Here is a 22,024-nt window from a genome sequence, read left to right as displayed (position 1 = left end):
TAAGCTTTGTTAGTCTATGGATTATTCACAAACTGTTAGTTACAAGTATTTAATATTCACACTGCACAACTGGTCCACTTATGACACCGTTTCAGCTCACTGATTGATTGATGCACTTTCTTGAATAGAAGGAGAAAAATCTAGAAGAGAATTTGGGGCAGTCATGAGAGCACTTCCAACATGAACACTCCCTTGAGTGTTTCATGAAACTTCTTTCTGCAAACATTCTTGTAAATAATAAAAAAAAGACATGAAGGGGTCACCAAGAAGGGGTCAAATAAAAGCAAAACAAATTGGTTAAGTTATATAACAATTCCTGATTTTGCCCAGCTGTAAACACAAGTGGAATGTACCCTTTTACCACCCAGGATGTATATTTCTAACAATTAAAAAGATCACCTTGGACTGAAGGTTGCAATTCAGGTGTGCAGTTATGCCAACTTGAAAGACATTTGACTTTTTTTTTTTTTTTTATTTAAGAGAATAACCTTCCCCTCCACCAAGTTTAATTTCTGACTTTTTTTTTTTTTAAGTTGGTGTTCGAAAGCAAAGTGAACAAGAGTCTAAAAACATGAAGTGGGAAATTCTATGTGGAGAAACAAACAAAAGTGAACTAGATAGCAAAACCAAGCCTGCAGTAACTTGGAAAACTACCACCGCTGGTGAATGGTTTTTAACCTAATCAACAGCTGTTCCATTCTCCCATGTACAATACGAGTAGTTTAAGATAAACTGACTATCTTGGCTCTGAATAAAGTAATCACTCAAGAGGCTAGACTGACTAATCTAGTTTTGCAGATTAATACAGATATTAAAACATTTTACTGGGGGATTTTAAGAAAAAAAGACTGAAATACACATGCAAATATCCTAAATGTAATTGCTGTGCGCCAGATCCTGCAAACACATGAGCAACCTTATATGGCTGAGTCCAACAGAAAACACACGAGTGAGTAATTTTACTCAGATTGGTAGAAGTGTTTCAATTTCCTGGCTTCCTTTATGAATTCAGTGGCAAAAACTATGTTAATGTAGAGTTGAGGAGGTTGGTGGTATGTCATTTCCTTGCAGAAAGATGAGTTGAGCTAAACTCAAAACTTCCGAAAACTAGGAAATGCAGAGTTAAGGTTGCCCATGCAACCTTAACTCTGCCCTCTTTCAACAATGCCCCAATAACACAAAAACCTTTACTATGCCAGCCTCACTATTGCTGGAGTGTACAAGCTCTTCACCTCTTTTTACAGCCCATTCACACTCATCCACAGAATGCCATCTAACACTATTAAAGGACAAAAGGAAAAGAAAATGGTTGGCAGAGTAAAAGGTATGTGTGTTAACAGGGTGTATTGGGGCACTGCTGAAAGGGGCAAACTTAAAACTGCATGGACAACCTGAAAAGCAGGACATGAGCAATTAAGAAGTGTGAGTTTTGCTCAACTCACCATTCAGCAATGGGATGACACACACACCAAGCAACCTCAACTCTGTGGTAATGTTATTTTTTGACACTGAATTTTCTAGGGTTATTTTTAAACAGGAAAAAGATATGTTGTTGGTAGGAATTAGTAATCATCTAGGTAGCTCTACATATCATGCCCTGCAATTTGCATACCGAGCCACCAACACTACTTTGACACACCTCCCCAGCCACGCCCTGACCCATTCACTGCATTACCCTGCCAACCTGTGCCCCTCCCACTACTGTACCCAGCCCCCCTGCAACCACAAGCAGGGAATGCATCTCTCTGCAGTTTCCACTGCCTAATATACAAATGTGTTGATTGCCATTCCTTTCTCCTCATCCCCACCTATAACCCAACTCGCATGCAGTGGCTAGAGGGAAGGACAAATATGTTACAGTGGGTGGTGTTTCTGGTCATGTTTTAAAATGGTTGGAGGGTGGAATTTGTGGCAGGGCCAGCGAGAGAAATAAACACACAGGATTTCTGTTGGAAAATACCGACAGTTTTACATTTGAGAGAAAAATCCTCTGACCACATCCAATGGACATACCCTATCTCTGAGAAAGCGTGGAGGAGGTCAGAGCTTGTAATGTTTCTATGCAGTACAGTCCACGTTATCTGGTCAGCCATGAACCCTCTGATTTCCCAGTTAATATTCTTCCAATGCTTATTAATAGCTTTGATATTGTCACTGTAGCAACTATTCAGACGCTCAGCCAAATCAGTGAAAACGATCACAGCTCCTGACCACAGATCCAAATCTGCTTTCATACATTGTATGAGGTGCACACTAAGAATAAGGCCCAGATCATTTCCACCTCAGTGAATCACCACAACATCCAGGAGATCGCAACCTCATAAGTCACTAGTGGGCGAAACACGATGCCAATGCAGACCATTTCTCTCCCAAATTAGCCTGTAATCAGCAATCTCCATATCCTGGCATACTCTTTGCTCTCTCGCAAACTTCTGCAACCTCATGAGCCAGGAATTACCCAGAATCCACACAATGGCAATTTTGTCAGTGCACAAAGTTCTTTTTCCTCAGTTGTCAAGGTACCTGTCAGTTACAAACCTCCATGCTATGCATCTTTGGAAACCACCACGTTTATCTGTTCAGAGATCTGGAAGCAGCCACTTCCCCAGGGTTAGTAAAACACAGATTTTCTCAAACATCGAATCCTAGACTAGCCTACCACCCATTCTCATTTCCCACCCCCACCATAGCCACAACCCCTCTCTCTCCCCCCCACATCCCCTCCCCGCAACTCCCCACACACCAAAGTTTTGGTTTGACCAGCTGCTAATTATTCTGCTTTGTTCACAATTAAACCTCCCCATAAAATAAAAACACGTTATAATAGAACAATAGAGCAAGCAACATGAATTATTAAATCTTTATTGCATGGGTGTACAAAGATTAAGACTAGAAAGGTCAGTGGCAAGGTGTTCACCAGGGACAATGTTGCCAGCAAATTCCCTTGAACAATCCAGGCAAACAAAGTGGTTGCAGAAAAGCCTTCATGGTTCCCCCCCCCCACACACATTTATTGGTTCATGTGCAATGTAATACTTCCAGACTGCCTGTCTACACATGCAAAGAAGTGAACATGTTCTTAAACACCATTCCAAATTTCAGTCCCCCAAAGATTCAGTGGGCACCGTGCACTACCTTGGGTAAAACTTGAAAAATTGAGACCTTTTAGACCCCCATAACAACAATAGTTTGATCTCCAGCTCTGTGCAAGATGAACCCACCTAGAAACTATTTTTAAAAATGGACATTTTGGGGGGCTTATATCGCCACAATTCCTAGCTCAAATGAGCCCAATTTTAGGTCACTAACCCTGTGCTGCCCCTTCCTGAGGTAAACCACAGTTCAAAAGAATCAAACTAAGCATGTTGATTTTAAAGGACTTAGAAAGGTCAATCTTTAAACATAAGTGGTGATGCAACCTCTACTATCTTGGTGCTGCCATCTGACTATTATTTGGGGCCCCAATCCTGTGAAGTGAATTTTGGAGTGATGTTTTCAATGCCATAGCAACATGCTGACTTTTTAATTTGCAGCAACTTCTTGACATTACTCGTTTGTTCTGTGTTTATACAGCCTCTAGCACAATGGGGTCCTGGTCCATGACTGTGGCTTGTAGGTGTTCTAAGAATACTGCTACTATTAATAATCACCCACTGATATGTTGGAGCCACTGAGTCTGTTTTCTTGCTTTGACTTTGCTCCGAGGACCAGCAGATGACAGGAATGCACCTGAGCAAAGCGCTCAGCTAGGGTTGGGAATATTCTGACACAGGAGTACAGGGGATAGCTGTAACATTGTGTATTTCTCAACCCCAGTCTCCGGGCAAAAGGGGGCCGTCAGCATTCAGCTAATCTTCATATAAATACCAGGCCCCAAGATGTTTGTGAGGGACAGTTAATTATTTTGTTCAGAAGTTAAAAATTGTTTTTGCCATTTTGAGTTCTATTTTCCTGAACAGAATGAGTATTTTGCAAAAGTATTTTGTAGGTTTTGTAAAGACCCATTTGCTTTTCCCAAATGGGAGCAAAGACACCAGTTTAAAGGGATCACTCAAGAATACCTTTTACATGAAATATTATCAAGGAAAATGAATATTCTGCCTCTTCCTCTAACAAATATGGGCTCAACCCAAAAGAATGAAATGTTTTTAAATATAAGTTCTACTGACCTACCCTCCCCACTATCTCACAAAAAAAAATTCTACTTGCGTTTCTTCAACTACATAATTTTGAGTTCAGAAAGACATTTGATCCCTGCAACATTCAGGAAGTGAGATTTGTGACGTCAGTGTGACTCAGCTAGGTCAGAGGAAAAGCTGTAAAGTCCAACTGATGCAAAGCATTCCACAAAAAATAGACAAGGGAGTTCAGCCATATACAGATATTTATAAGTACAATCCTGTTAGAATTTTGTTTTAGCAGCCATTAGAAAGATCCTGTTAAACAAGACATAGGCCTAATTTCCCCCCCACCCCAACCTAGTATTCTTAAATCAGCAAATCCACTCATAAGTGCTCTGAAATAGGAAGAAAACAAGTTAATGGTAACTTCAACATTTAAAACAGCTAAACCTATTTTGACCTGGCTGATTTCAACATGTGAAACGTTTGTACAAATAAAAAAAAGCCAACCTTATGATGCTGAGCTCACTATCTCAAATATGAAGGAGATATTTTAACCAAAGAACATGTAGCTAAGTGGCTAACAGCCATGAGAATTTATAATTGTTCATTTAGCTAAAAAATAAATCCCAGTTTTCCTTGTGCTCAACAGAAATATTAAATTAAGAGGACAAAATGTTACACATAAATATTGTAACATTTTGTATTTGTTTCTATAAAGAAAAGGAGATGAAGAAATTTACATTTTAGTTTTCTTCATAAACAGGTCACATATTTAAATTAATTTGTATGGGACTGTGTTTAGGTCTGCACAAACACACACAGAAGAATAGCTTTAGTGCTTAGTATTGTCAGGCATGTCCTAGATAGAAAGTAATGGCAATCCCCTTTTCCTAACTTGCCTAGTCACAAGCATGGACGCTCTGTCTTTCAAGTGTTATAGCTCACTTGCATATTTAGGTTAAATTATGCAATACATTGAACTTTGGGATCCATAACATGAGAAAGGGGAGCGTGCTGCTGTATGTACCTTATATACTAAGCTCCTTTTCTACTTCTCCATATCCACTTTGACTGGACTCTGATCTTAAAACCACCAACTCCACCCAGCATTTTGCCAGCTTGCTTTTATCAGCACGCCAGTTAACTCTGTGCCTGTTGCAATCTCTGAAAGCCTTCACACTTGCAGAAGCTCCTGTAGGAAATGTATTAGCAGCAGATAGGCATCTGAAGGCGTGTTCCACAAGCATGGCCACACCTCGCTGTGTGGGCATTTCAGATATGCAACAGAGCTTTAGTTGGTCTCTCCGTCTTCATGGTACTGTGACAAAGGTTATGAAAAGACAAACAACAATGACAATGTACTAACACAGCCTCCCATCTCGGTACTAACTGAAGTTTTCCTTCTATTCTGAACATCCAGCTGTTCACAACAGAATTTTCTGTCTGCTGCCTCTTTTCTTTCCCACTGGAGTTCAGGGGATTCACAATAGCAAAAAGAGTATTTATAGGCCACAATTATTATTTTTTCCAGAGTCAGCTTTTTAAAACCTGGCTTTAGTAGCTGACTTCAAAGCAAGGCTCCCAATACAAAGTACTTAGTCCCATCACATACATACCAATTCCTTTAATAAGGTGGCAGTTGGGAAGTTCCACTGGTTCCAGCTCTCTGGAGCCATTCAGTTTACGTCTGCAAGAGGAAAGAATACAGTTTAGTGTAACAGATCAGAGAGAGTTTTACAAACTGAAACAGTGTTGACTGATATATGCTGGCTAGCATATAAATATAGATCATAATAATATGTATTATCTGCACCATACACACAAGCAGGCATTAAGTACAAATATTGTAACAGTGATATGGCTTAAATTGATCTATACCATAATCCTTTTCACTTATGCTAAGTATCCCATAACACCTTGCACTTATTGAAGCAAGCATTTAGCACAAGGAGATAGGAAACATGTCAAAATCAAGATACATTCATTCTGTCTTAGTAAAAGCTATGGAGGTACCTTCATGGACCAATACCTGGCATGCGAGTACCTAAAACAAAGATAAGAAAGGAACAGTACAAGACATTTGGGAACTGGGAAAAACTGATGGTTTGGGTTTTAGTGACGTATAAAGAGATGTGTAACTTGTAAAATCATACACATAACAACAGCTGAAACGTGTAACTTGGGGAGCACCCTTTCTGCATAAGGTGAATGTAACATTGCTGCAGGAGACTGCTCTTCAGAGACTGGTATCATACAGAACTTTTTTTCCTGTACCATATTAATAAACCTGACTAACATTGGTTACTTGGTCTCTTGAATATATTTCATAATGTACCGAAGTGTGGTCAAGCAATTGACTATACAATTTATCAACAACAGGCTAATGCTCAAAAAGGTCCCCACTTGCCTTTACTTTAGCTATAGAACCAGTCATTTCTCAGTAAAATCCTAATGCTAAAATATAAAATAAGCATCAGAGGGGTCTTCATATATTAATCTTTATAACTGCAATAGTGCCAGATCCAAACATTCAAAAACCATGAATCAGACTTAAAAAAAAAAAAAAAAAAAAAAATCACCCACAAACGTGGAATATTTATAAATAATAATTCTGGAACATTTGTTTATCTTCTTGTGAGCTTTTAGAGTATGCTCACATCATGTTTTCAAGCTTTTCTCTGCAATGATGATGGATAGACACTTTCATTAAAAGAAGTAAGCTGAAATTCTCACATAACTCAATGACTCCAGAGCTTGGACTTTAGAAAGTCATCCATTATTGTGGCATAAAACGGCAAGCATGTTGGGAAAACTGTATAGAGTGAACAAATATAACTTTACAACAATTATTTTTAAGCTTTGATGTCCAGAAGTTAAGCAACTCTAGCTAGATGGGTTTTGTAAAGTTACACTTTACGCCTAAATTACAATACTCTAGATACCAGTGTCCCACATAAGGCCTAACGCACTAAGTCAGTATTGCAGAAAGAAGGGTCACCTTCTTTCCCCCCAGTCCAATTACTATTTTGAGGGTCCGATAATTCCATCTTTCCCTATCACTCCTATTGTTTTCCAATGCCTAAGTATTTTTAGGGGCAGCATTCCCTGTTTGTGAATGACAGGAGGTACTGTTCCTGGTACAGCGTGTTTGGTCTACGACTGTTTCCTCCTGTGGTCTCTGACCTCCCCCTTCCCAGCATCACCTTTTTGCTACTCTTACCTCTCCCCAATACTTATAGCATCAGATACTATGGGCCAGATGTCAACAGATGAAAGGCCAAGTGATAAGAAATAACATGGTATCTGTAGGACAGACTGACCCAGTCTCCTGGTACTCCAGGGAGATTCCCATTTAAAAGCAAAAAATCTCCCAACTCCTGATTTAATAATGTTATCTCCTGCAACAGCAATACTGCGTCTCCTGCTCGGCTCCAGCCGCTCCAAACCCTTTCTCAGGTGTCTATTACTTTGGGCTGGGAGGGGGAAGCAGAGGGACAGATGTACTCCATGTTCTATTTGTTGGGCGTGTCAGTGTGCGTGCGCGGCCCATGCAGCTAGTCCCCGCCCCCGGCAGTAGCCCTTATGGTTGCCAACTTTCTAATTGCACAAAACCAAACACCCTTGTCTCACCCTCCGCCCCATGCCTTCCGAGGCCCCACGCCTGCTCCGCCCCTTCCGGGGCCCTGCCCCTACTCACTCCATCTGCTCTCTCTTCTTCGCTCACTCTCCCCCACCCTCACCTCACTTTCACCGGGCTGGGGAAAGGGGTTGGGGTGCGGGGGTGGGAGAGAACTCTGATTGGGGGTGGAGCCAGAAATGAGGAGTTCATGGTGCAGGAGGGGGCTCAAAGCTGGGGCAGGGAGCTGGGGTACAGGAGGGGGTGAGGGCTCTGGGAGGGAGTTAGGATGCAGTAGGGGGTTCCAACCTGGGGCAGGGGGTTGGAGCATGGGAGGGGGTTTGGGCTCTGGCCTGCGCTTACCTCAGATGGCTCCCAAAGTGGCCAGCACGTCCAGCTCCTAGGTGGAGGGCAAGGGGGCTCTGTGTGCTGCCCGCGCTCTTAGGCGCCACCCCTGCAGCTCCCACTGGGTAGGTTTCCTGGCCATGGGAGCTGCAGAGCCGGCATTTGGAGCTGTGGGAGTGCACAGAGCCCCCATGGCTGCCCCTGCACCTAGGAGCCAGACATGTCACTGCTTCTGGGAGCCGCTTGGAGCCAGGCCAGCCCCGCTGCGCTGCCAAAAGCAGTGCTGACCAGAGCTGCCAGGGTCCCTTTTCAACCGGGCGTTCCTGTCAAAAACCAGACCCCTGGAAACTCTAAGCAGCCGGTGGGTGTGTATATGCACTGGCCAGTCAGGCTGTCTCACTTGTGTTCTGCTGCAGGAGGGGGATGTTGATGGCCTCCAAAATGGTGCTGTGTCCACCAGGCACAGTCAGCAGCTTTAGGGAGGCAAGTGTCACATGCTCCTGCCCCCCCTCAAATCTCCCTAAAACTGGTTTCAGAATGCTGGTCAGCAGGCTGCAGGGGGATATTAGTCATGAGAAAGCTTCACCTCTTGTTTCTCCCGCACCCCCACCTCCCATTGTAAGAAACAGATGGGCACTGAATGAAATGCACCTTACCAGGACTGGTGTGTTTGAAGGTGTGGTCCCCAACCCCCACATTCAAATGTGTCTTTGAGTAGGAGCACAGTGTCAAATAAATGTCCCAGAATGTTTCTCTGTTTAAAGGAAATTATTGCACTAACATTTCCATCTCCTTCCCCCTCCAATTAAAGTTGAGAATGTATATGATCAAGAGTCAGGAATTATAAGAATCAAAGATCCCATAGCAACATCTGGCCGCATTGCACTTCTACATCAAGGCATATATTTAACTGCAGGATCATTTCAAGACACTAGAAGACAGCCACATCGTTGACATTAGCATTGCCAACTTTCTGATTGCCAAAAAATGAACACTCTTGCCCCACCCCTGCCTTGCCCCTTCTCTGAGGCCCTGCCCTCCACTCACACCATGCCCCCGCCCTCCATCGCTCGCTCTCCCCCACCCTTGCTCATTTTCACTGTGCTGGGACAGGGGGTGAGGGCTCCTGCTGGGAGTGCAGCTCTGGGATGGGGCTGGGTGTCACTTCCCCGGTGCTATCCAGACCAGTGATCTGCTAGATCACTCCAAACCTTGACTCTGGGAGCCAGCCTCAGCCTGCTCTGCTGTGAGAACCCCCACTCCTGGGCTGTTCTCGCACAGCCTCTGGCATGTAAGCTGCTCCTTGGATTGTGCAACCGAATGACAATAGACAATGTCTCCGGTCCCAGACACAACCCTAGGAACCGCACTCTTGCAATGTCCAGTTATGCCCGCTGGATACTGCAAATTTATATTGAAACAGAAATTGATATGTACCAGGCTTGTTATCCCAAGGGGAGTCTCTGACATGCTTCAAATCAAACACACTGCTTCAGGCAGAACAAACAAACAGATTTATTAACTACAAAGATTATAAATCAGAGCACAAGTAGTCAGATTTGGTCAAATGATGATATAAAAGCAAAATGCATTCTAAGGTGATCTTAACACTTTCAATGCCCTTACACACTTAGATGCTTCTCACCACAGGCTGGCTGGTTGCCCTTCAGCCAGGCTCTCCCCTTTGATCAACGCTTCAGTCGCTTGGTGGTGATGTCTGTAGATGGAGGTAGAAGAGAGAGGAAGAGCATGGCAAACATCTCTCCTTTCTATCATGTTCTTTCTTCCCTCTTGGCTTTGCCCTCTCCCCCTTCAGAGTCAGATGAGCATTACCTCATCGCAGTCCCAAAACTGACCAAAGGAAAGGGGGGGTGGGGGGGGGGAGGGTGACTAACTCAAGAGGCCAACAGATCCTTTGTTACTGCCTAGGCCAGTGTCCTTTGTTCCTGTGAGGCTGGGCTGGGTTTGTCCCATACATGCCCTGATGAGGTGTGAACTGCCCCTCTGCTCTTGAAGAGTTTTGCCTGGGCCTGTTTTAAGCCATGAGGACACATTTTCAACCTCATAACTCTATACATGAAATTACAACCTATAACAATTACTATAACAACAACGCTCAGTGCATCATGAGCTTTCCGAAGACACCCGACATGACAAACTTTGCATTGGATACCACACAATCATATTATAGGATGAACATGGGGGGGGGGGGTGCAGGGTATTCCCCCGAGGTACAGAACATCACAGCGGGGATGAGGGGTTGGGAGTGTGAGAGGAGGCTCAGGGCCAGGGCACAGAGTTGGGGTGCAGGAGGATGTGAGGGATCCAGATGGGGGTGCAGGCTCTGGGGTGGGGCCAGAGATGAGGAGTTTGGGGTGCAAAAGGGGGCTCCAGGCTGGGGCTGAGCAGTTGGGTGTGCGGCAGGGGGCTCCGGGCTGGGGCTGAGCAGTTGGGGTGCAGGAAGGGGGTGCAGGCTCTGGGCAGCGCTTATCTCAGACGGGTCCTGGAAGCAGCCAGCATGTCTGGCTCCTAGGTGGAGGTGCCAGGGGCTCTGTGTGCTTCCCTGTCCACAGGTGCTGCCCGAGCAGCTCCCACTGGCCGCGGTTCCCGGCCAATGGGAGCAGTGGAGCCAACACTCGGGGTTGTAGCAGCACGCAGAGCCCTCTGCCCCCCCGCACAGCCGGAAGGACATGTTGCCACTTGCAGGAGCTGTGCAGAGCCAGGTAGGGATGAAAGCCTGCCTACCCCAATGCTCTGCTGACTGGACTTTTAATGGTCTGGTCAGTGGTGCTGACTGGAGCCGCCAGGGTCCTTTTTGACCGGCCATTCTGGTCAAAAACTGGACACCTGGCAACCCTAGTTAGCATTTCTGTGGAAGCCGTAAACTTTTTAATCTCTTTACTTGCATTCATTTACATTCTCAACCTAATATTGCATTATTGTCAGTTTGTGGATTTTCACTCAGATGGTTCCTAGGTAAATTAAGAACTCAGAGGGGGGGTGGGAGAGATCAGGTTCAAGTTAAACAAAAACTTAAAGCTGTTTTCAAACAGTCCTGTGACTGCAACTTTTATCTTCCCACTGCCCAAACCTGAGTTGCCAGAACATACGGCTTGATCAGTAAGACCTTCAGAGTTCCCAGTGAGCTAATATAATGATCTTTTACATAACTATTTTTCCCTGTATCCTCATTGAAGAGCAATACAGGCAAATGTTGGATCACCAGACAAGCGGCCAGAGGAATCGTCATTTAACTAATATATTTTCTTTCTTCATTCTGTGCGGCTCTTCAGCAACATCAGCATTCTTGAATTGCTCTCACTTTTCCCCTGCTCCATCGCTTCAGTCTCATTAACTCAGAAAGACCAGGATTTTTTGCAAAAATATGTAGCACTCTTTCAAAACAGCCAAGCCACATGTTAATATTGCTTGTCTGATAGAGAAAAAGAAATGTCCCAGATTCACCAGCCATTTGCAACAGTTTTCTTGAGCAGAAGGACAATGTGAAAATAGACTGTAGGGTGTTATTGTACCATATACAGCTCCCAATACATACCAAAGCCAGGTCTATACTACAAAGTTTTGCTGGTAACACTGGCCTTATTTTAGCACGTCTGTATATGCACCCAGGTGCAATTCCGAGTCCTGCTGCTAATACCCTGACTCTGTGTCAGCCAAGTTAAACCACGTCCCCAAATGGCATAAACTCTCCATTGGCCCGGTACCAGCGTCTTCGTGGATGCTGCATTACCTTTTCCTTCAGCCATAGTCCCACAATGACCCACCGAGAATTGACCTCTCTGGTCACAATTCTAAAATCAGTTGTTCAGGGGTTACAGTGACCAGAAGCCTGACCTCCTTTAAAATACCCGCTGTGTTCTTCCTAATAGCTTACCTTTGTAAGCATACGGGTGTGGCTCCATGTAAAGCTACAGGTAAGCTTTGCACTGCTGCCTTGTCTAGAAAAGAAGGCCTAGATTTCCTTGGCCTCTGGGGAGGTGTGGTGCAAGCCCAGCTGTGGAATAATCACAGGAATATAGAGGTGTATTCGGTTATTCCAAAGAAGATGCTGAAGCTGGGGTAGAAAAAGGTGATGAGCAGCAATGCCAGGCTATGGGGAAGGGAGGCCAACAGAAAATCTGGAGCTACCCCCTAATCCTGGATGCTTATATGCAATGCTTGCAGGGACCCCACCAGCAACCTGTAAGTAAGAGTGGACGCCTCATGAGAGCCTGAGGAAGGAGCCCCAGCAGTGCAACAATGACAAGAGTGTGGAGAAGGGAGATGAGGAGGATACAGACCCCCCCAAGAGAGCCAGGAGCTGTTCAAGAGACTAATGGACCCAACCCAGACACAGAATCCATTGAGAACGGATAAAGGAGCTCAGATATGCTTTAATATAGCTAATTCTCTCTCTTTACTTTCTTTGTGGGCCCCAAACCACCTCCAGTCCCTTTCAAAATGGCAGCCAAATGTGCACAGAGAATAAAGGAATTCCCTTTTGAAATAGCCAGAGCCAGTTTATTTTAAAAATGTGTCAACAGCAAAATAAGAAACTATCACAGCCATTTAGTAACTAGCAGCTTTTGGTAGCAAGATAGAATTTCCATCACCATAAATCCATTAAATGCAAACCTAAACAAATATATTCCGAATGCGATATCAGAGCATTAGAAAATGTGAAAACCCTTGCAAGCACTCCAGTAATTAGTCAGGCAGACTATAGTAGAACCTCAAAGTTACAAACCTTGGGAATGGAGGTTGTTCATAACTCTGAAATATTTGTAACACTAAACAAACTTATAACTGCTGGCAACTACACTGCTTATAGCTTCTGGAGAGACAGCAAAGCACAGAAGCTGGCCTTTCAGGCACCCTAGCTTGCTGGGAATATCAAAGTGTAGGCAGAGAACTGCCTGGAAAAACCTTGGTCAGGAAAGTGAGAGATGTGAGTATCTACCCCAGAGGGGAGATGGCTGATTAGTTGGGAGCCTAGAGTGGTAGCCCTTGATAGGCCATCGAGGGGGAATATGGGTGCAGTTGCCCAGAACGGTGACACCAAATCATGAGGCATCTCCAGCGTCCTTTCAATCTACCAAACGCACATTCAACAGTCATCCTGCACCTGCTCAGGTGGGAGTTAAATCTTTCCTTGCTTCCATCTAGGGCTTCATCAGCCAAGGAAACAAAAGCTAGGGGAGATGCCGAGAATCACTGTTCGCATTTCAACCCCACCAACGTGTATGCACCAGTCTGAGAAAAGTGTCCCTGATTGCAACTTTCAAAGAAGTCCAGTATTTTTGAAGATGTGAGCATCATGCACCTTCTCTGATCAGCCAACGTTGATACTAATTGAATTGATAATATCCTTGAAGCCCAGGTGGCAATCATCATCTGCTAGGCCAGGTCAACACTAAAGTTCTGCCAGCATTTTTTCTAATATACAGCTGTTGACATTAGTGTTGCTAGAACTGAGGTGGGCAAACTACAGCCTGAGGGCCGGAACTGGCCCCTCAGGGCTTTGGATCCAGCCTGTGGGATTGCCACTCCTGTGGCGCCGTGGGCCCCGCACAGCTCTGGGAAGCGGCAGGAACCACATCCCTGCAGCCCCTGGGGAGAGGGGACAGAAGGCTCCGCACGCTGCCCTTGCCTGTGGATATCTCCCCCAAAACTCCCATTGGCTGAAGTTCTCCATTCCGCGGGTGCCAGCCGATTCCCAGAGCAGTGCGGGGCCAGGGCCGGGGCCGGGAGCCTGCGTTGGCCCCAGTGCGCACCACTGTCATCCCAAAGCCACTCCAGGTAAGCTGCGCCAGGCTGGATCCCAAACCCCTCCTGCACCCCAACTCCCTGCCCTGAGCCCCCTGCCTGCACCCCAACTCCCTGCAGCACCCCACATACTTCCTGTACCCCAACCCCCTGCCCTGAGCCCCCGCTGCACCTCACACCCCTCCCTGCACCACAGCCCTGAGCTCCTTCCCGCACTGTGCACCCTCTCCTCCACCTCAACCCCCTTCCCTGAGCCCCCTCATACATCCCGCACCCCTCCTCTACCCCAACCCCTTGCCGCAAGCCCCTTCCTGCACTCCGTTTCAGAGTAACAGCCATGTTCGTCTGTATTCGCAAAAAGAAAAGGAGAACTTGTGGCACCTTAGAGACCAACCAATTTATTCGAGCATAAGCTTTCGTGAGCTACAGCTCACTTCATCGGATGCATACTGTGGAAAGTGTAGAAGATCTTTTTATATACACACAAAGCATGAAAAAATACCTCCTCCCACCCCACTCTCCTGCTGGTAATAGCTTATCTAAAGTGACCACTCTCCTTACAATGTGTATGATAATCAAGGTGGGCCATTTCCAGCACAAATCCAGGGTTTAACACGAACATCTGAGGAGGGGAGAGGGGGATAGGAAAAAACAAGGGGAAATAGGTTACCTTGCATAATGACTTAGCCACTCCCAGTCTCTATTCAAGCCTAAGTTAATTGTATCCAATTTGCAAATGAATTCCAATTCAACAGTTTCTCGTTGGAGTCTGGATTTGAAGTTTTTTTGTTTTAATATTGCGACCTTTAGGTCTGAGATCGAGTGACCAGAGAGATTGAAGTGTTCTCCGACTGGTTTATGAATGTTATAATTCTTGACGTCTGATTTGTGTCCATTTATTCTTTTACGTAGAGACTGTCCAGTTTGGGCAATGTGCATGGCAGAGGGGCATTGCTGGCACATGATGGCATATATCACCTTGGTAGATGTGCAGGTGAACGAGCCTCTGATAGTGTGGCTGATGTTATTAGGCCCTGTGATGGTGTCCCCTGAATAGATATGTGGGCACAGTTGGCAACGGGCTTTGTTGCAAGGATAGGTTCCTGGGTTAGTGGTTCTGTTGTGTGGTATGTGGTTGCTGGTGAGTATTCGCTTCAGGTTGGGGGGCTGTCTGTAGGCAAGGACTGGCCTGTCTCCCAAGATTTGTGAGTGTTGGGTCATCCTTCAGGATAGGTTGTAGATCCCTAATAATGCGTTGGAGGGGTTTTAGTTGGGGGCTGAAGGTGACGGCTAGTGGCGTTCTGTTATTTTCTTTGTTAGGCCTGTCCTGTAGTAGGTGACTTCTGGGAACTCTTCTGGCTCTATCAATCTGTTTCTTCACTTCCACAGGTGGGTATTGTAGTTGTAAGAATGCTTGACAGAGATCTTGTAGGTGTTTGTCTCTGTCTGAGGGGTTGGAGCAAATGCGGTTGTATCGCAGAGCTTGGCTGTAGACGATGGATCGTGTGGTGTGGTCAGGGTGAAAGCTGGAGGCATGTAGGTAGGAATAGCGGTCAGTAGGTTTCCGGTATAGGGTGGTGTTGATGTGACCATCGTTTATTAGCACTGTAGTGTCCAGGAAGTGGATCTCTTGTGTGGACTGGACCAGGCTGAGGTTGATGGTGGGATGGAAATTGTTGAAATCATGGTGGAATTCCTCAAGGGCTTCTTTTCCATGGGTCCAGATGATGAAGATGTCTTCAATATAGCGCAAGTAGAGTAGGGGCGTTAGGGGACGAGAGCTGAGGAAGCGTTGTTCTAAGTCAGCCATAAAAATGTTGGCATACTGTGGGGCCATGCGGGTACCCATAGCAGTGCCGCTGATCCGAAGGTATACATTGTCCCCAAATGTAAAATAGCTATGGGTAAGGACAAAGTCACAAAGTTCAGTCACCAGGTTAGCCGTGACATTATCGGGGATAGTGTTCTTGACGGCTTGTAGTCCATCTTTGTGTGGAATGTTGGTGTAGAGGGCTTCTACATCCATAGTGGCCAGGATGGTGTTATCAGGAAGATCACCGATGGATTGTAGTTTCCTCAGGAAGTCAGCGGTGTCTTGAAGGTAGCTGGGAGTGCTGGTAGTGTAGGGCCTGAGGAGGGAGTCTACATAGCCAGACAATCCTGCTGTCAGGGTGCCAATGCCTGAAATGATGGGGCGCCCAGGATTTCCAGGTTTATGGATCTTGGGTAGTAGATAGAATATCCCAGGTCGGGGTTCCAGGGGTGTGTCTGTGCGGATTTGACCTTGTGCTTTTTCAGGGAGTTTCCTGCACTCTGCACCCACTCCCACACCGCACCCCTTCCCGCACCCCAACCTCCTGCCCCAGCCCTACATTCATGGCCCTACATGCAATTTCCCCACCCAGATATGGCTCTTGGGACAAAAAGTTTGCCCACCCCTGAGCTAGAACATGTGAAAGTGTTGCTGCCTTTGCTGATGCCATGCATCTTCACTGCGAGAGACTGCATCAGCAAAACCCACAGAGCAGGAAGGACAGGAATCCACCAATGAAATGTCCACCTGTGATCCACCAATGCTTGCATAAACATAGAAAAGTTCCCCTTTCTATATATGTACTCAGAAGCAAGCTGGTGGGAGGCGCAGAATCAGGAAGTGTGTCCCACATATTGCCCCCTCTCCCCTGTTTGGGAAGCCCATTCCATCAGATTCCTCTATTATTTCCTGCACATTGCCCAGAGTCACAATCCTGTGCAGCAGGATATACTTAATGGATTTTCACATCTGGATAACTGACTTCCCCTCACCCCACACCATAGATTTTCCAACACCAAGGTGATTGACTACTGACTAATAGCAGCCCAGAGTTGCAAGCCTCCAGAGCACAATCACCACTCGTGTCTCCACTGTCAATGCAGCTCCCATTCTGGTATCCCTGAGCTGGAGGACTGGGGCAAGGATGGCACACACCTCCAGGAACATGGCCTTCCACGTCCAAAAAGTGCTCTGGCCACTGCTGATCATCCAGATTTGCATCATTATCCAATCCCACCACTTGGTTCTCATTTCACAGGTACAGATGCATTTCTCCACTGTGTGTAACTGGTCAGTGAATGCCTGAAGCAACTGGGGACTGTCATTCTCATTTTTTCTGCTGTAGGACTACTAGTGGTGGTAGCTGAAGTTCAGAATACAGAAGAATTACTCACTCAGTCTCTAAAACAATGAAAATTCCTCTAATCTCTTCAGCATTTATGCTTCTCCCAGTGACATAGCAGGAAAATTGAAAAGCAATGAGAAGACCAGAGGGTATTTTAATAACAGTGTGAAAAAAGACTGAGATGGAACAAAGACTTTGGAAACTTGGCCCCAAGTTGCCATAATTCCCTGAGAATGCTGGTATCCCACAATGCACGGCAAAAACATCCTGCAAGAAAATGAGACAAACATTGGTGTGGTGGATGCCTATGCTTCCTGCTCTGTGGGTTTTGCTGATGCAGCCTCTCACAGTGAGGATGCATGGCATCAGCAAAGGCAGTGAAGCTTTCACATGTTCTATCGACACTAATGTCAACAGTTGTATACTAGAAACAACTTTAGTGTTGACACATGAACTTTGCAGCCTGGGCTTCAAGGATATCATCATTTCTACTAATGTCTCAAAATTTATAAAGGAGAAACTGATCCTCATCTCTTTAGGAAATTCACTTGGAAACTTCTCAAAAAACTACAACTTAGGACACACTCCCAGCCAACTCCTACCCCACCACTAGCAACACAAAAAGTGCAACATTGAACGTCCTCGTGTGACAACCACAGCATTTCTACTGGTTTTAAAGAGTTTCTTGCTTGAGACCTATTTCTTCTACATCTGAGGAATACAAAAATGGTTTAAAAACTACAACAAATTTTCAATGCTATAGAAGCTTTCAAAGTACACTCTCTGCATCAAGTCTTATGGCAGATGCTAACTTTCTCCTGAAGTCAATGGAAGCTTTATCATTATTTTCAGTGGACATTGGATCAGGACCTTATTATTATGAATTTTTAAAACTAAAGCATAATAAGAACAAGAGGAAAAGAAGAAGAGTGTCAATGCCTTTAACAATCACATATCTGAAAATATAGCAGTTCAGCTACATCAAGAATTGTTCTTTTAAGAAGTGGAGGCAAAAGTCTATGAATACTGTGAACTCTTACTATGTTCAGACCCCACAGCAGAGATAGGATGTGAATAAGCTGCTTCCATTGCTGTAGATATTAGCAATACAGTATGATACATAAACCAATTTAGTAAAAAATTAATCACTTTTCACCTCCAGGAATATCAGAAATTCTGTTAAATGTGTTTGAAAAAAAGACAGACATTGACAAGACCCTTTTCAGTATCATATTACCAGACCAGAATGTGCCAGAACTCAAGGGATTAATGTGAACAGCAGCAAAGCTATAGAGAACTTCTTAATTTTCATTTTCTTTTGGAGTGGGGGATGGGTGTGGAGAGATATCAAGAAAAAAAAAAAAATCTCACTTTCCAATCTCCTCCTTCCAGTACATATTAGAGGAAACTAGACACCAATCTCAACTCTTATCTGAAGTTGTACATTTCCAGACACCAGTACTGATGTATTAGCAAGGTTGCAATTTAGCAGGCTTATAATGCAGCACATCCACACACCAGAAAAAAAGTCATAAAAATACAATAAAAATTAAATAGAATATTCACAAAGTGCTTTTAGTTTGATCTATTTCTAGCATATAATTTTATTTTACCAGTTTTCAATATTATTTCAATCCTGTTTATTCAGCTTTTGACAGGGGCCTGCTACTTACTATGCTCTGAAACAGCTCACCCAAAAAATAAACTGAGAATGCTAGAACTTTATCAAGATCCCTATATTGTGAGACATAACAGTAGCAGTTTCTTGTTGCCAATAAACTTCCCAATTAGTGTTCAGACTAGTGGTAGGATCAGTGCTAAGCTGAATTTAGTTCAAAACACAATACTTCTCTTAATACACTTGTATTGCACTCTACCCTGTACAAAAGTAAGTAGTAAAAAGTTTTTTTGTAATTAGCCATGTTAGATCTAAAATTTAAATCATTTCTATGTTGTTACTTTGATGTCTTGAAAATATTTTTACATCACTCATTATTATCAGCATAGTGACTCCACTGTCACCTAACAAAGTAATTCCACATTCACTTTTCCAGTCTAAAGTTACTGAAGTTACATGGTGTCAAGTATCAGAGGGGTAGCCATGTTAGTCTGGATCTGTGGCACCTTACAGACTAACAGACCTATTGGAGCACAGGACTCTTTGCCGCTTTTAAAGTTACATGGTTATGTTTCTAGAGAAGCTACTTCTGTAATGTTGTATTGACTAGCCTTTGCTATATGTACTCTCTACCTCTAGGGTTTAATAGCTTTGATTCCCTTTAGTATTCATCTCACTACTCAAAACTCTGAAAGTTGAAACTGACTGTTCCCTTACTGAAAGTATACTGGTTCCAGTTCCAGCTAGTACACAAACTGGTTTGCTAGTGGCTGTTTATTCACAAGTTCTGGCTTAAAAAAAAAATAAAGTTATTAATTTTTGCAATCGAAGTTATTTAACAAGACAGGGTTTTTTTAAATGAGCGATTGGTGAAATTGTGTGAAGCTGTGTCAACATACCCCCAGTCGTTATCTCTGTTGGAAGAGGAACAGGCAAGTAAACAAAGCTAAGGTTCATACTTCACAGACCCTACTAGCTCGAGTTAGCAAAGGATTTGACATACCCAGCTACGACATCACCCTACTGTAAATCTGATTTATCTGAGGCGAATATTTCTGAAGTTTAGTTTCAAGCCTGACTTAGAACGACCAATACAAAAGCAAACAAAGCAAGCGCTCCGATTGCATCTGCTGGATAATAGGGTAGTTTACATTAACCCCTCCCTTCCTCTGACAAATTCAGTGGCATTTCTGTACGTGCAGGCTTTTGCTAAAGCTGCATGCCATGCTAGACAACGAGATGAACTGCAATCCCCTGGGAAGACAGACAACCACTTTTTTAAACAGCTATGTAATCTCAGTTGCTCAGCGATCCAGGCTCTACAAAGCCAGGCTCTTCCGTCCTGAGCCGCTTTGCTCCTGCCAGCTTTGCACTCAGCCTGAACCCCGCGGGCAAGCTTTGCCAGCCGATGATGGCACGGGAGGAATGCACAATCGAGCCTTCTCTTCATGGCACTTCTGCTCTGCATTCCCCGTACAGAAGGAGAAAGAACCCTGGGCAATAAGGGGTGCGCTCGTCAGAACGCGTGGGACCAAAGAGCTCCCACTAAACCGGAGTGACTGCTAATTCGATTCCCCACCCGTGGCCGTTCTATTTCAAGCCGTGAACGCTGTCCTGTTGAAACACCCCTCCCCCCATTAGGGAAGGAAAGCACGAGCTAGACGCACAGACCCAGGACGTCCCCGTGTCTCCTAAGAGCTCGCCAGTCTCTCCATGGGACAAAGCTGACGAACGTGCCCCGGCTCGGGCCAGCTCCCTGAGGTGGGGCTGGAGCCACTTACCGCAACTCCATTAGCCTCTCCCCGAGGAGGGCTGCAAGTATCCCGGCCAGGGCAAGCACCAGCACTTTCCCCATGGCTCCGCGCTGGAGGCAGGTCTCTACCCCGCTCCCAAAGCGGGCCAAGCGCTCCCGCCTTTGAGCGAGCTCTGCGGCGCAGCGACGAGCTTCAGAGCTCCGCCCCCGGCCACTAATCCTCCCCTCCCAGCTGCGAGAGCCTCGGGGCCGCTAATGGGGGCAGGAACTCCGCCTCCCGCCGCTCGCTCGCTCCGCCTCGCCCTGCCGCCCGGGAGCCTGCCGGGGCTGAGCTCCCTGCCTCCGGGATAGCCCTAAGCTAGGGCTGGCAACGGGGACAGGCGACGCTCCGCAGGAGAGAACGGGCGAGGGGTCGCTCCTAGCTCCAGCCTAGCAAACACCAGGCGCAGGAGAAAGACCCTGGGTGAGATTCACACAGGAACTTGGGGCAAGTCGCTACAGAATTAACTCGACGTCCAGCCTCCGCAGTAATTGAATCGCTTTTACACGTCCACACTACGCTCCTGGTGTCGGCGATGTCCGTCCTCGCCAGGAGCGCTGCCACCCATTTTACTGTTGGCGTGGTACATTATGGGACGGCTTCTGAAAGGCAGCAACAGTTGGTGTAAGCAATGCCGTGCCTACGCTGAGGACCACCTCGCCCTAACTACATCGACCTAAGCACTGTGCCTCTCAGCCCTGGTCTACGCTAGGAGTTGAGGTCGAATTTAGCAGCGTTAAATCGATTTAACCCTGCACCCGTCCACACGACAAAGCCCTTTTTTTTGACTTAAAGGGCTCTTAAAATCAGTTTCCTTACTCCACCCCCGACAAGGGGATTAGCGCTGAAATTGGCCTTGCTGGGTCGAATTTGGGGTACTGTGGACGCAATTAGACAGTACTGGCCTCCGGGAGCTATTCCAGAGTGCTCCATTGTGACCACTCTGGACAGCACTTTCAACTCAGATGCACTGGCGAGGTAGACAGGAAAAGGCCCACGAACTTTTTAATTTCAATTTCCTGTTTGGCCAGCGGTGGCAAGCTGCAGGTGAGTGCAGAGCTCATCAGCAGAGGTGACCATGATGGAGTCCCAGAATCGCAAAAGAGCTCCAGCATGGACCAAATGGGAGGTACAGGATCTGATCGCTGTATGGGGAGAGGAATCCGTGCTATCAGAACTCCATTCCAGTTTTCGAAATGCCAAAACATTTGTCAAAATCTCCCAGGGCATGAAGGACAGAGGCCATAAAAGGGACCCTGTCATAAATATACAGGGAAGGCTAACCACCTTTATATCCCTCCTGGCCAGAGGAAAAAACCCTTTCACCTGTAGAGGGTTAAGAAGCTAAAGATAACCTCTCTGGCACCTAACCAAAATGACCAATGAGGAGACAAGATACTTTCAAAGCTGGGGGGAGGGAGGGACAGGACAGGGACAAAGGGTTCTCACGGTCTGTGTGTTGTTTTTGCCTGGACCAGAGCAAGAATGCAGGTTAGAACTCTTGTAAAGGGCTAATAAGCAATCTAGTTAGATATGCATTAGATTCTGTTTTGTTTAAATGGCTGATAAAATAAGTTGTGCTGAATGGAATGTATATTCCTGTT

At 45.4% G+C, this 22,024-nt stretch overlaps 1 protein-coding gene across 1 annotated transcript in view; it reads right to left on the bottom strand.

Annotated features, from left to right (window-relative positions):
• Positions 1–20,701, bottom strand: part of LOC102930790 (serum paraoxonase/arylesterase 2) — a 49,133-nt gene extending 28,432 nt beyond the window's left edge. The window contains exons 1-2 of the mRNA XM_027824283.3: positions 20,409–20,701; positions 5,741–5,811 (exon numbers count right to left, since the gene is read on the bottom strand). Of these exons, the coding sequence (XP_027680084.2) occupies positions 5,741–5,811; positions 20,409–20,482 (145 nt within the window). The 5' untranslated portion in view covers positions 20,483–20,701. The remainder of the gene's footprint in view (positions 1–5,740; positions 5,812–20,408) is intronic.
• Positions 20,702–22,024: the final 1,323 nt, after the last annotated feature.

This window comes from Chelonia mydas, chromosome 2 (genome assembly GCF_015237465.2).
Source record: "Chelonia mydas isolate rCheMyd1 chromosome 2, rCheMyd1.pri.v2, whole genome shotgun sequence".
Lineage (NCBI taxonomy): Eukaryota > Metazoa > Chordata > Testudines > Cheloniidae > Chelonia > Chelonia mydas.
The sequence above is the reverse complement of the archived record's forward strand: the minus strand, read 5'-3'. Positions and strand labels throughout refer to the sequence as shown.